The sequence below is a fragment of the Anopheles stephensi genome, chromosome X (assembly GCF_013141755.1).
Source record: "Anopheles stephensi strain Indian chromosome X, UCI_ANSTEP_V1.0, whole genome shotgun sequence".
In the NCBI taxonomy this organism is placed as follows: Eukaryota; Metazoa; Arthropoda; class Insecta; order Diptera; family Culicidae; genus Anopheles; species Anopheles stephensi.
In genome coordinates this window covers 21,651,003-21,666,729 of record NC_050201.1, presented here as the reverse complement: position 1 = coordinate 21,666,729, position 15,727 = coordinate 21,651,003, and the positions used below count along the sequence as shown (strand labels likewise).

At 44.2% G+C, this 15,727-nt stretch overlaps 2 protein-coding genes across 2 annotated transcripts; one reads left to right on the top strand and one right to left on the bottom strand.

Moving 5' to 3' along the window:
* Nucleotides 1–9,314: 9,314 nt before the first annotated feature.
* LOC118506865 lies at nt 9,315–10,079 on the top strand. Its single transcript, XM_036044644.1, has one exon. The coding sequence runs from the start codon at nt 9,315–9,317 to the stop codon at nt 10,077–10,079; it is 765 nt and encodes a 254-aa protein (XP_035900537.1).
* Nucleotides 10,080–10,701: 622 nt separating this feature from the next.
* Nucleotides 10,702–14,846, bottom strand: LOC118506811. Its single transcript, XM_036044515.1, has 4 exons — nt 14,364–14,846; nt 14,032–14,242; nt 10,833–10,883; nt 10,702–10,762 (listed from the first exon to the last, which is right to left on the bottom strand). Exons 1-4 carry the CDS (start codon nt 14,557–14,559, stop codon nt 10,702–10,704), a joined length of 519 nt encoding a protein of 172 aa, XP_035900408.1. The 5' UTR covers nt 14,560–14,846.
* Between the last annotated feature and the right edge of the window lie 881 nt (nt 14,847–15,727).

Genomic DNA, 15,727 nt, shown 5'->3' with positions numbered 1-15,727 from the left:
TCTCTTGACTCGCGTCTTTGTGAGATCCATTAATGAGGGTTCCTTTCCTACCATATGGAAGTCTGCTTGGCTGGTCCCCCTTTTCAAAAAAGGTGACCGCTCTGTATGCTCCAATTACCGTGGTATTTCACTACTCCCCCCCATTTCCAAAATCCTTGAATCAATTATTCTCTCCTCCATCCTTCCTATCATTGTTGGTCACCTATCCCCGCGCCAACTTGGTTTCAATCCCAAACGTACAACTTCCTCCAACCTTATGTGTCTTGTATCCTCTGCTCTATCGAACATGTCATCCGGTTGTCAAACTGACGTCGTATATCCCGACTTCAGTACTGCCTTTGACAGTGTTCCTCTCGATCTGCTGATTGCCAAACTCGACAGACTTGGTATCGGGGGTCGTTTACTGTCCTGGCTGAAGACTTACCTGGTTGCGAGATCGTATAGAGTTAGAGTTTCGTCTTGTCTGTCCGACTCATTCGTTGGTTCCTCGGGTGTTCCTCAAGGTAGTGTCCTTAGTCCTATTTTATTTCTGTTATTTGTTAATGACTTTGTTTCCATCCTCCCCGCCGAAGGTTTTCTGTTTTACGCAGACGATCTTAAGATCTTTCTTCCTGTGTCCTCATCTGCTGACTGTTGTCTTCTCCAAACTGTACTTGATTCCTTCTCTGTTTGGTGTCGTAAAAATGGCCCACTCCTGTCCCCCGATAAGTGTTGTGTGATCTCGTTTTCTCGTTCTCGTTCTCGTTTCCCGTTTAGCTACACCCTCTGTGATACAGTAATACGTCGTGTATCCTCTGTAAAGGATCTAGGTGTGTGGCTCGAAGAAACGCTGTCCTTCAGTTCCCACGTTGATTATGTAATTAGCAAGGCTAATAAATCACTGGGTCTGATCATTAGGCTATCGTCCGAAATCCGCGATCCCCTCTGCTTGAAGTCCCTGTACTGCTGTTGGGTGCGATCCTCGTTGGAATACGCGGCTGTAGTCTGGTCTCCCCCAAGCTCCACTACGATGGCCAGACTGGAGAGCGTTCAGCGTAAATTCACTCGTGTAACTGTTCGGCGTTTCCTTAACGGTTACCATCTTGCTCTCCCTCCCTATCCAGTCCGTTGTCATCTTCTTGGGCTAGATACCATTGAGGGTAGGCATTTCCTTCATTGCAGGTCTCCTGTTAAATGAACTTTATGTCCCTTCTCTCCTTTCTTCCATCCCCCTTTATGCTCCTTCCCGTCGCCTCCGCGATAGACTCCTTGCCACCTAATCCTGACTGTCATCCTCGCTTTCCCTTTAAGTGTTAATGAAAATTGTTGAACCATCATTGGCGGACAATATGAACTAAATAAATAAATAAAAAATAAATAAAGACTGTTGCCCTTTGTCGTCGTCGTTCGCATATCGTACGTATATTGCGCAGCCATAAGCCTTTACAGAGGCATCACAAAACCCATAAATAACGGCATCGTTGGTCTTGCTTGGCAACGCTAACCTTGGTATATGAAGCTGACGAAGTGATGGTAATTGAGCTGTGAATGCATTCCACTTCTCCATCACAGGTTGTGGCACGTCCTCATCCCAACCAAGATTACACCGCCATAAATCTTGTATGAGGATCTTTGCTGAAACGATCACGGGTTAAAGAATGCCTACTGGATCGTAAAGTTTTGCAATTCTCAATATTAGACCTCGCTTGGACACCACTGGCAAGTGGAAATCGTCCTCGATGATTAGCTGAAACGTGTCCGCCGTAGGGCACCAGGCTAAACCTAGCATCTTGATAGCTTGCCTGTCTCCGATTTGAACCGTCGTTTCAAGGTGTTCAGTTGGTACATCGCATATTACCTCAGGGACGTTCGAGGCCCACTTTCTCAAAGGCCCTCTGTTCATGAGCGCCCGCTCTACTCCGGATCTGAGTACACGTAGTTCGTCTGATGTCGCAGCACCCATGGAGAGGTTATCCACGTAGAATGACCGTTGAATGACATCGGCGATTTCTGGGTTGGACGATCGTATTTCCTCGCCTACTTCATGCAGCGCCCTACAAGCTAGATAAGAAGAAGAAGCCTCACCGTACGTAACAGTGCATAGCCGATACATTTGTGCTGAGCAGGAGGTGTCGTCCCGCCATAAAATACATTGCATCCAAGTGTCAGGCTTAGCTACCGAAACTTGGCGGTACATTTTAGCGATGTCCGCCATTACCACCACCGTTTGCATGCGAAAATGCAACCAAACGTGAAGAAGGTCAAGCTGTATCACTGGTCCTATGGCCTGAAGGTCGTTGAGAGAAACTCCGGTAGTAGACTTCGCACTGGCGTCAAACACTACACGTGGCTTTGTGGTGGTAGAATCGGGTTTGATGACACATGAGTGTGGAATAACGTAGCGAACTTTATGCAGCTCATGTGGCAGGACAGGAGTCATGTGCTTAAGTTCCGAATATTCTCGCATGAACCTTCTATATTCTTCGTAGGTGTACACATGCCGGGCCAATCGTCGTTCCAATGATAGTAGTCGTCGTTGAGCTTGTTTGATCGAATCTCCAAGTTGGTTTAACTCCCCCCACTAGGGGGTTTAACTAGGGGAATTCGGACTATAAATCGCCCATCGTCGGCAATCTTCGTACGCCTCTTAAAGTGCTCCTCGAGATCTTGGTCAAGTAACGTAGTCGTGCTAGGGGCGTCCTGTGGTATTTCTTCCACATCCCAAAATCATTCGAGGCTCATCTTAAGTTCGTCGTCGCTCGTAGCGTTGTGGCAGCTCTGTTCGTACAGCTCGGTAGGAGTCATTCCACGTAGTAATCTTCCGATAAGCCATCCGAATTTGGAGGTGAGTCCGTTGGTGACGTTGAATTCCTGTATCCAACGAATGGAAGCATATTCCGGCGCCCAATATCCCATCGATTGATCCTGGATGGCTAAAGTCTTTGCCCGCAAGCAGCTCGTCTGAAGGAAGGATTAAATCGTCCATCTTGATTTCGTGATTGGGCTGCGCACTAAGTTCGGTTATTACGTAGAAATTAGAGCTGAAACGATAGGTTCTATCAGTTGACATGACTTTAGTACGAATTTGATGAGATACGGGGAGTTCACCACTTATCCCCATTAAAGTCAATCGCCCAGGAAGCGGCGGTAGGTTCAATCGTTTTGCTGCGTCCAGAGTGATGGCTTGGATTTGGCAACCCGAGTCGAGTATGCAGCGAATCCGTCGCCATGCCCCCATACCGTCTTGTATGAGTACAGCAACAGTTGCCAAAAGAACGTAATCATCAAGGCTGGAAACGTCATGATATGCTGTTGATATCGCAGGGGTGTGCGCGGGACGGCACGTAGCTGGAAGGGATGTAGAACGCTGGAAATCATGCAAGGTCATCGTAGGGACAGCCTGGCTTTGGTTCACGTCGAAGCCATGAGGCGGGAAAGCAAGCCGGACAAATGGTGGCACGGAGCGGGAGCGAAGCACTAAGCAGGAACGTAGCGTGAAGCGGGAAGCACGCGGCACGGAGAAGGAACGAATCGTGGTACGGGAACCACACAGCACGGAGCAGGAACGTAGCACGGAGCGGGAACGCAGGACACCACGAGTCTGCCGGGTATGCCGGGCAGATGGCGGCACGGAACAGGAACGTAGCACATAACGGGAACGAAGCGGCCCGGAGCAGGAACGCAGGACACCACGTGGCGGGGATGTACGCCGGGAACATGGAGGCACGGAGCAGGAACGGGTGGCACGGGAACCACACGGCACGAAGCGGGAACCACACGGTACGGAACAGGAACGGCCGGAACAGGAACAGGAACCAGGCGTGACGCATGCACGTAGAAAAGGAGATTGGCGACGAAGTCACTTTTTTCGGGAGGCTCAACATGCCGCATCGTGTGGTGCTTTTTCTTGCACACCTGGCACCGTTTCTCACTGGGAAACTGCGTGGTCGGGTGCTGACCAGAGAGACAGTTTACACCCTTGCCCTTGCCTTTGATGAGGTTCACTCGTTCAAGCGCGGATCGTACACGAAGTTCGGGACAAAGCGTTCCCACATGGCCTAGCTTATCACACGCGTAGCAACGACGTGTTACTTCCTGTCCGTGCAGTATTGTAGCGTTGCTAGGCAGGCTGGTTCCAGTCGCGGCCGAGAGCACTACCCGTGGCTGGCGCACTGGTTGACTGGTGGATTGGACACGATCGTAACGCGGTGTTTCCCGTCTACGTGGCTCGTAGTAGATTTGGCTTGACAGCCTGTCCAGCTCTTCACGTAGCTCTTTCCATGTAGGGATGGTTTGGGCATCCAATCTGCTCGTAATTCTCGTGATGGTATCGTCGTCCAATTTACCCAACACGAGTTGCACCAGAAGACCATCTTCCACCACAGTCGGTTTGGTCCCACTTTCACCAGCTATTTGATGTGCCGATGAAATCGATGTGTCGACCACATCGATAATCCGCATTAAACCGGTGGAAGACGCCTTGGTAATTTTGGGCGTATCTATGACGTTTTTAAGATGCCCGAGGAAGGCCACCCGTTTTTTGTAAAAACGTTCTTCCAGCTTACTCCACGCATTGCTGAACGGCATTCCGGAGTTTTCGAACGCCTCGTAGCTGTTTCGAGCAATATCGCATAGCTCGAAGCATTTTGTTAAAAACGCATACCGCTCTGCGTCTCCGGTTAAGCCGGCGACTCGCTTTTCAAATCGGGCGGCGAACGCTGGCCATTCGGTGGGATCGCCATTGAACCTTGGAAGTTCGATTAGTGGGAGGTGATCCGATCGGCTCGGTCCAGGCGCTAGGGTGACGTCGAACTGAGGGCTTGCCGGAGCCTCGGCCAAGCCAATCCTCTTTAGCTCGAATTTTGTCGTCGCATACGCTTCCATAAAGGTGGCACGACGGGGCTGCGGACCCTGCAACTCTTCCAGCTTCAGAAGAGCCTTATTCCCATCATTCCACAGGGAACATCCAGCTTTATGCTGGCCATCGCTGGGTTCACCTTTCCACTTCGGGCTTCATTTAGCAGGCCCTGTATAGCGCCCTCCAGCGCCGTCAGCTGCCGCGTTGCTCCTTCGTCCTTCGATTCTTCCAGCGACATCACGCACCTTATTGTCACACGTAGCACTAATCGCGTTCAATAGTCTATCACTCACACTAACGCACACGCTACTGGCACTCACGCGCGAATTCGTCGTTAGTCCACAATCACGTCACAATCACGTCGGGGTCACCAAATGTTTCGACACGCAGCCGTCACGTAGTTTCACGAAGCGAACAAGGTGTAATATGCGGGATCGATCGGGGTTTGAACGCGGCGGTCGCCATGTAATATGCATCACGGAGCGCACGAACCTTTTTACGGGTTAAGTCGGCTAGGCGACTTCAGATGTTCAGAGGGAACATCCCTTACTAGCTCGTTGGAGACTTCGAGGCCTTACCTTGGGTAGGGGGACTCTCAAAGCTCTTGAACAGATTTGGATATCAGGTTCTTCGTTGCAAGCCCAGGAACCAACTCCTTCGTTGGCCGGGAAAGATTGCTTTATTTATAAGATTTATTTCATACAGTTTAGTAAAGTTCAATTTACTTAATTTAGGTTGAGTTTATGTTAAATTTACAATAACTCTTCCTATTTGTATAGTTACATTGCCTAATAGTTTTTCGTGGTTGGCGACAAGAGCATAAAGCTTTTGTCGTCAACAAAAGTGTCGATTTTCGTTTGGATGGATGGACTTGAGTTATTGTTTGTTAGTTCGAATGAGTCATGTTTTGTTTGTTCGTTGAATAGCATGGTCTAAAAATTTGTTTACATTAACGTTCCGCATGGAGACAAGAACTTAAGCTTATTTATTTATTTATTTATATTTTGAGTTAGACGGCTTGACGCCGTATTGACAAGAACTTAAGGTTCTTGGCGCAAACAATGTGTCGCCTTACGTTGCGCAATTTCGGTTCGATATAGGTTAGGTGGTTTGCTCCAGTTTTAATTGCCGATTTACCGTTGCTGCGCCTGATGGTTGTCAAAAGTCACCGGCTACAAGTATGCACCGTCTACGGGGCGCTTAACACCAAATCACAAAATCACACAAGTACGAAGCGATGCCAACTTATTGACACACACACTCGTGGCCACGCACATATCCACGCATGGAAAGCATAGGGAAGACAACTTGTTGACACACACACTCGTGGCGACGCACATATCCACACACGGAAAGCATATAATTATAATTTATTGATAAGCCTAAGTGATTATACCACATAATTTGTCCCCGGGGCGAAAGATGGACGTCCTCGGACGTATTCCTAAGCGGCTTTAGTTCTTTTGATCTTATTTTTATGCCTCTTAACATGTTTTGAGTTCTCGAAAGTCCTATCTTTTACATTTTGTGCTGTAGTTATTTTAGCTCTTTCATCTAATTATTTCCTGATATTTGGTTTAACATAAACGTGCTGGCCTTCCTGTATCAAAGGTGGTTCTTCTTTGTTATTGTTTCCTTTCATTTGTTTTTGCCTTGATAGTTCAATTTTCGTTTTCACCTAGCTAAATAGTTTCTCTGCTAGTTCTTTTATTACAATAGGATTTGTATGATTCAATTGATTAAACAATATTTCATTTGGAGTGTAGCCTGTTGCAGTATGAACTGTTGCGTTGTGCAACGAAATCGATATGGCGATAATATCTGGCGTATTCATGTTCAAAAACATGTGTTTGTTCGTGTTGTAGATTTCTATTATTGTTGAGTGCGTTTTTTCTACCTGTCCGTTACTTTCCGAGGATGATGCGTATTTAAGAGTAACGCCTAAACTGCTCAAGAACTGTTTTAGCTGTATGGATCTGAACGTCGTTTCATGATCAGCAACTATTTGTCTTGGGATTCCAAAATTACTGAAATATTTTGCCAGTGCACTTTTAACGTCTATAAAGTTTTTCGATTCTATAGGAATCATTTGAGCGAATTTCGAAAACGCATCTACTAACTTTTGAAAAAAAGGAAACTTTTCGAGTTGATGGAAAAAATATCCATGTGAACACGTTCCATTGGCTTTTCTGTTGTCGGTGTCAGCAATATTTTGATGTTATTTGGCTTCCGTTCGTATTTGTTTTCATTGCATACGGTACACGTGTTGACTGCGGATTTGATTTGCTCATGCATCTTGGGGAAGAAGAATGATCGCTTAATTTGGCTTTCAACTTAATTTGTGCCACGGTGAGCCCTTTCGTGGTCCTTTGCTATACGCTGGTTCTGTTCTTCAACCGACGTCACATCTTTGACTTGTGAGTGTGTCATGATCATGTAACCACAGCAACTAAAATGATTCTTGAAAGAACTTTGTATTAATGATATGATACATTTTGGAGCTAATATGGCCGTTTATTTTCCGTTATGGTACTTCTGCAGAATATTAGTGATCGTATTTTCATCGTATTCTCTTCTTTTTATAATAATTCTTCTATAATATGCGAACGGTGTTTCTATTAAATCTTGATGTTGATTGCCCTTTTCAAATATTATTTGGTTGCGCTAATAGTTTAAAGGCTTTTCGCTTGATTTTATATAAAAATGGTCTGACGTATCTGCTGAATGATTTGTATCAAGGCTAGTTGTGCTGTCGGCATTAATTTCATTTGGAACCTCTATTTTTCTACTAAGAGCGTCTGCTACCACGTTAGCTCTTCCCTGCTTGTATTCGACATTTTATTGGTAATTTTCTAGCTCAAGCCTCCAATTTAGAATTCTATTGTTTTTTAAAGATGGTTTAATAAACGTGAGAGGTTTATGATCGGTAAAAAGTTTGAACTCATTCCCATAAAGGTATGGTTTATATTTACGGATTGCCCAAATAATCGCAAGTGCCTCTTTTTCTATAGTAGAATAATTCGTTTCTGCCTTATTCAATGTTCTGCTAGCAAACGCAATAGGCCTCTCGATTTTGTTGTGTACTTGTGAAAGTACTGCTCCTAAAGCAAAGTTACTGGCATCCGTAGTTAGTATGAAAGGTAGATTGAAATCGGGATATGCAAGTATTTGATCTGACGCTATTATTTCTTTTAATTTGATAAAGGAATCAATGTATTCTGGGTCTTTGATATCAATTACCTGCCCTTTTTTAAGATATTTAGTTAATGGTTTTGTAATCTTTGAATAGTCTCTAATAAATCGACGATAATATCCAGATGAAAAAAGAAATTGTCGGATTTGTTTTTCGTTTGAGGGCAATGGCCAGTTCAAATTTTCTTTACTTTATCAGGGTTTGGTTTTATCCCGTCAGGAGAGATTGTATGTCCAAGAAACTCTGTTTCTCTTTTTAAGAACTCGTCCCGTTGAACTTTAAAATGAAATTGTGCCAAACGTTCTAACACTGTTGAAACGTTTTCCAGATGGGTTTCCAAACTGTTTCCAACAATTACGATATCGTCTAAGTAAACATAACAAATTTTACCGGAAAGCTCTGCTGAAATGTTGTTCATTGTGCGCTGAAATGAAGCTGGTGCATTTTTTGGCCCAAAAGGCATTCTAGTAAATTCGAAATGACCGTAACTTGTGGAAAATGCTGTTTTTTCTTGATGATCGGGATGCATTTCGATCTGGTGGAAACCAGATTTAAGATCAAATATCGTAAAATATTGTGATTTACCCAAGCTATTCAGGATATCTTCAATTTCAGGCATAGGGAATTTATCGCTAATCGTCTTCTCATTTAGTTTCCGAAAATCGATTACAACTCTTACTTTTTGTATTCCTGATGCATCTTTTCTTTTTGGGACAACCCAAATAGGAGATGCGTAAGGACTCTTTGAAGGTTTAATTATGCCCGTTTCTAGCATGTCTTTAATTTGAGCTTCTACGTCTTGTTTGTATACGTGTGGATATCTGTAAGTTTTAGCGTACACCGGGATATCATCTTTTGTATTTATTTTATGCTTTACTATGGTGGTACTCGTGAGTTTTTCATTATTTTTTAAAAGTACTCGATGATGTGTCACAATGATGTTGATAATTTGCTCTTTTTTAAAATTCGATAAATGATCAGTTCTAATTAATTGTACAATCATACTTTTGTTTGGAATGGTATTAGAATAATGCAAGCAAATTCATCGCTAAACGCATCGGGAAATTTAGGCTCGGTCAATATCTGGCTACCGAAAATTGATCTCCCAACGATCGGTTCGTGGCGACGATTGACTCTTCAGCAGATATACCACCGATTCTTAAACTGCAATATCTGCTATCATTGAAGAGTGACGCCGCGCTTCTGTTCGAACATACCACACTAACTGCGGATAATTACGCGATTACATGAGCTGCGTTGTTAAAACGGTACGACAATCCGCGCATGTTAGTTCGTGACTACTATCGGAAAGTGTATCATCTTCCCGCTGTGCGTTCCGAGTCCGTGGATGAACTGGCACAGCTGGTGGACGAGTTCACTCGTCACGTTAACGGACTAAAGAAGCTGAACGAGCCGGTTGCCAGTTGGGATACGCCGCTCACCACGATGATGTTCTTCAAATTGGATCCTGCAACCATCCTGGCTTGGGAGAAGCATTCGTCAGCGAGCCCCCGAGATAAGTATTCGGAACTAATCCATTTCCTGCAGGCCAGAATCCGAATTTTGCGATCGTCACAAACGTTGACGGAGGTTGCTGAATCGACTCCTGCAACGGTGGCTAGCGGAGAGAGAAGAACTGGAGGAAGAGTGAAATACGTGGCCAATACCGTATCAGCGAAGGAGCCGTCTAGCAGTTATCTTCAAGCAGCGTGCCCGTTAGAGTGTGCAGAGCCACACCATCTTCAAAGCTGCCCGAAGTTCCAAAGGGGAGATGTATCGTTTCGGCGTGAGGTGATAACCAAGCATAAACTGTGCTTCAACTGTTTGAATCCGCACCATCAGGTTAAGTCGTGCCACTCCGTCTTCCGTTGCAAAAAGTGTAACGCACGTCATCATAGCTTGTTGCACGAAAATACACCTTCGCAGGTGTCGATGAACGTGGGATCGAACCATGAGGTGGTGGTTCTTGAGACGGTGAGACTTTGGTTAGTCGATGACCATGGCATTCGGAACGAGGCGCGTGCGTTGTTGGATTCGGGTTCCATGTGAAATATTGTGTCGGAATCCCTAGCACGGAAGCTGTTGACCACGCGAACCAATCAATGTTGCACTGTCGGGTATCGGTGATGCAGTACAGCAAACGAAGAGCTCCATATTCGTAACTGTTCAGTCGATATCAGCAATGTTTTCCTCATCGATGGAGTTCGTGATTTTGAAATCACCCTGTGCTGCAATTCCAACTGCCCCAATCGACACTACTGCGTGGAATTTCCCAGACGTTCCGTAGGCTGATCCGATGTTCCACCTGCCGGCCAAAGTCGATGTCGTCATTGGCAGTGATGCATACTGGGAAATGCATACGGGAAAGAAGCGGCTTTTGGTCAAAGGCGGTCCTTGGTTGGTTGAAACTCCGTTTGGTTGGACAATTGCTGGAAATACTTCCCACAATTCGACTTCCACTCGTGTACCCTACAATACAATCAGAAGCCATGATTCGCTTGATGCATTACTTCAACGATTTTGGGAGAACGAATGCAACCTAGAGGGTCCCGCTTTATCGCTCGAGGAACATGCTTGTGAGAAGCGTTATGCTGCCACTACAACACGTGATGAACATGGTCGATACATCGTATGCCTTCCCCGTAATCCCAGCATTGATGTATTATTGGGTTCATCCAAGGAAATTGCGGATCGACGATTCGTTGGTGTGGAACGACGGCTGAAGAACAACCCTAAAATGGAAGCAGAGTATAAGCGATTTATCCAGGAATACGAAACGCTTAGTCACATGCGAAAACTTACCGAGCCGGTGGATGATGGTGTTCCGCACTGCTATATTCCTCACCATGCGGTCTACGGTTCAGGACGTATGCAATCGCGATAGTGGCTGATGTGGAAAATATGCACCGGCAGATTCTCCACAGCAAAGCCGATCGGAATCTGCTGCGTATCAGATATCGAAAGAGCCTCCTGGATCCGATATCTACGTATGAGCTGAATACAGTGACTTACGGTACGGCGTCAGCTCAATTCCTCGCCACCCGAACACTACAACAGGTTGCGCACGATCACAAAGACAAATACTCGAAGGCAGTTGATCACGTTTTGCGTGATTTTTACGTCGATGATCTGCTCACCGGAGCAACAGATCGAACCGAAGCAATCGAAGTGCGAGAACAAATAACGGCAATGCTTGATTCGGCTGGCTTCGTACTGAAAAAATGGGCATCAAACGTTACTGAATCACTACTGGATGTACCGCGAGAAGATCTTGCGATTTAGACGATGCACGAATGGAAACACGGTCAAGCAGTTTCAACTCTAGGGCTGGTTTGGGAACTGGCCAACGATTCGCTTTTCTTTAAAGTCGACATGCCAGAGTCAGCAGAAGTATTAACAAGAAGCCTTGTCCTACCGTATACGGCAAGCATATTCGATCCAATTGGTTTGTGGATCGAACTATCATCATCCTACTATCATCATCGCCAAAGTATTTCTTCAACGTCTTTGGAGTTTGAAGGAAGGAGGAAAGGCTTGGGATTGGGATCGTGCTCTACCAGGCGAGCACCAACAAGAGTGGAGGAGCTTCCATTCAACGTTGTATTCGCTATGCGAATTAAGAGTGCCACGATTCATATCTCAACCGAAAACGTCCAACTTGCAATTGCACGTTTTTGCTGATGCCTCACAAAGTGCGTATGGCGATTGTTGTTACGTACGAGCAGAATCAACGAGGAGCATCGTTACGGTGCAATTGTTAGCAGCCAAATCCAAAGTCGTATCACTATCAAACACGCATTCGATCGCCAGGCTAGAATTGTGCGCTGCACGATTAGCAACCCAACTGTACCAGAAAGTGAGTCGAGCCCTAACAGCATCTACGATGGCCTACTGTTGGACTGACTCAATGACAGTGATGCACTGGTTGGATTCCAGCGTCGCGCCCCAGTGTGTGTTCAGAGAAAGTAGGGGACAATTTCCATAAGTTCTTATATAACGGCTTTAGGTTTTTTTAGTTACATTTTTTCGTTATTTTTTTACACAGCACAAATTGGTGTATTGTTATTTATCAACTTTGTGTTTTTTAGACTCACGAAAACAGAAAGCGGTACAGTTGTGCAGTGTTGCTTCGAATACGGAGACGGTTGACCCATACGACCAAGAAAATGTGGTCCGCACACTCACTGGGCTTACGCGGTCACCTGCCCGATTGGCGACACAAGTGGGTGAATTGATAAATGCCATGAAACCTAAGCACGACGTTCGACCCTGCTTGGAGTTTGATTTTGCTCCGATAGATTCGGTTGAAGAACTGCAAAATTTAGATGCACTCCACAAAACGATTCAGAGAAGAGAGCAAAACTTGTCCATTGGGTTGAAACACAGATCACTCGTGTGGACGTGAATAACCGTCTTCACGAATTAATTGATCTGCTGTTCAACAAAACCTTTTTTGCCACCATGAATTGGACTGGCATAAGCAAAAAAGGCGGGACAAACAAAAATAGGATTAGGTAAATTTAAGTTGGTGGTAAGATTATTTGTAGAATTAAGATTTAACAATGCTTTAGTTTTAAATAGTCATTACGTAGAATTTTTTTTAAAAAGAAAACTATATCATGCTAAGGATTGGATTAAGATTAGTAATAGTAAGCGTACGTCTTGCCAGCAAAAAAATAGTTTTGTAAATAGTAGTGTTTAAGTAGACTTAGTTAGTTTTTAAGTCATGAAATTAGTTAAGTAAGTTGTTAATTGAGTTAAGTACAAAAAATACAATATACTTAAACAACTGTATTTGGATGTACAACCTGATATAATTTATTAATCCCTCTTGATACTACATTATACATTTCGTTAGTCCGCTTCGATTATCTGGTATTCGCTGAACAACAATACTTTCTTTCTATCGCAAATTTTGTAAGCTTTAATTACCTTCCTTTTCCAGCTTAATAATTGTACTAACTAACGAACTGTTCGTTAACTTCCTTTACAATTGTTACTTACATTGTTTTTTTTTTACTGAATTTATTCCACAAATGTATGCAGCAGAGGAATAAAAATAGTTTCATCGCGAATGCTCGGTATAGCAACTAATTCACATTTAACTTATCCCGGTCATATATACACAAACGACGAATCTAAATTTTTAATGGATCCTTTGTAAGCGTTTAAAATACTTGACTCACAAGGATAATCAAAAGCCAAGTTTTTTTCATTCAACCTACGCCGGCAAATGCGCATATTGCCATCTTCCATTTGGCCATTAACTGTTTGAAATTGGTATATACTGCTATCCTTGCTCATAAACCAACAATTCTTCTCGTTATTTTGAAGCTTACACTCTTTCTGGAGGTTAAATGTTATTATATTCCCTCGTTTGGAAATAGAGGGCTTTGATGCTGTGTTAGGGTTTCCTATATAATACTCCTCATATTCCATAAGTCGGTTGATTACCTGTTCTAGCTCCTTCCATCCACTACGTAATAATTTTTTTAAACATTTACACTGAATTTCAAATGGGTAGGTGGTAAAGGATGATAAAGGTCCAAATCGCTCCACCTCCTTGTACAAATGTTGCAATATGTGCACATTACTGCTTATATGTTGTTCGCCATACACACTTGCAAAGTCCTCAACGAATTTGTTTAATAATTGGCCAGCAAAACGCCACTTCTCCTTATTAACTGAAGAGGACAGCAATGTCACAGCACAAAACAGCAGTAAGTAATGTCTGTACTCACAATCAGTAAGATGGGGTTTCAGCACTACGAACCCAGCATAATGGAGAAAAGACGCGCTCTCCGACGCTTTCCAAAAATGTGCCTGCTTGATAGGACGTATTTTGCGATGAATTTCTGTCGGCAACTTAATCTGTTCAATGTGGTTTGAAATTTGAAGACATTGTTTTGTCGTCCAGCGTTGCTTTCTCAACGTTCCATCCCGAAAGCCTAAAATATAGTACTTGCCGACACCTTGATCCACACAGTGTAATCGATCTTACGTTGGTATGTCCTTGATGATGTTGAAGAATTGCAAATCCACCAACGGCGTTTCCGTCTTGCGATGTCCAGGATATGCATTGTCCCTAAAACACTTATCCGTTCGTTGCAGAGCATTTGTACCAGGAAATGTCATTGTACATCCTGCCTGACTGTATTTGCCGACGACGGTACATTTCAAGCAGCTGTCGTATCCGGTGTGTCCCTTGACTCCTGTCGACATAAAAATAGAAAAAATAGTTAGACACTACAATAAATTATATTATCCTGAAAAGGGTAACAGACAAGGTGCACAATGTCTTAAGCGCTAAAGCATAATTTTATCAATCATTACCTTTGATGAATGCCCTCGCAGGAGTGTCTGCCACGATTGCGCGCAGTCTTATGGCGACATGACATCCATGAACGATTATGTCACGCTGCATCAAATCATTCATTTCGACCACCATTGGACGAAGATATTCTTCTGCAGATTCGGGTTTGGTCGTTCCACAGAAGATGCCAGCAGTCATAACCGGTGCTTGGGACATGTAGTATATGGAAGTAGTAAATAATGTGTGTTAGTATGTTTGTTTTAGTGAGTTAGATTTTAATGTGTATTATAAGATGTAAGTGGAAGGTCGGCGGTCAGTCTAGAATAAAGAGTCAAAGCGATCGGTCACAACAGTAAATTGGCGACGAGAAAAAAGAAAAAAGTACAATGGCACAATAAGTCGGGTCTGTCGAGCCTTTCGTTTTAGGCGAATCCTTTACGGAATATTTGTGTCGAATAAATGTGTTGTTCGAAGTGAACGACGTCGAGCAAAAAAAGAAGACTGGATTGTTGCATACGTTAGGCGGAGCATCCTTGTACAAGGTTGCAAGCAAAGTGTGCGATCCGGAGGAACCGCGTCTGAAGCCTTATGAGAAGCTGTGCGAACTATTAAAAGCGCATTTGAGTCCGGTAGTGAGTGTGGTTGCGGAACGTTTTAAATTCCGGAACTGTCTGCAGGAAAGTTAGCAGATCCACGAGTACATCATCATGCTTAAGTCAGCGGCGCAACAGTGCAGATTCGGCAACTTTTTAAAGGAAGCCCTACGTGATCAATTCGTAGCGGGCATTCGTGATGGTGAATTGCGGAAGCAGCTTTTGCGACAAGAATCGTTGTCTTTCGAGAAAGCAACGGCAATCGCACGCACTTGAGAAGCGGCGAAAGATGATAATGAAGCCATGAGGTTGAAACCACATGTTGGAGAAATGGCAGCAGTACGAAGAGCGGCATCGAGCAACAGTGTTAGACATCATCACCCACACCACATGTATTATCAGTCACCGCAGCAAAGAACAGGAGATCGTGTGCGTAAGAACGAGCCATACTTCAACCAGCAGCAGCGTACGCAGCAGATTATTAGGGATCGTGTGCGTAAAGACGGAGCGTGTTATCGGTGTGGTAGAGCGCACAACCCAAACACCTGTCCAGCGCGAGAGTGGATGTGTTTCGTGGGTAAAAAGAAAGAGCATGTGTCTACGTGTTGTAGGAACACAAAGATCAATAAGAGGTCAAGAATGTTAAATCACATGTCTAATGAAGCAAGCATTAATACGACAGAAATAATCGAATTAGAAGAGAACGGAAAGAACATGATATTTGAAAAAGATTGCAGTGCTTGCGTAACAGTTATACCAGAATATGTCTATAGAGAAAAATTGGAAAAGGT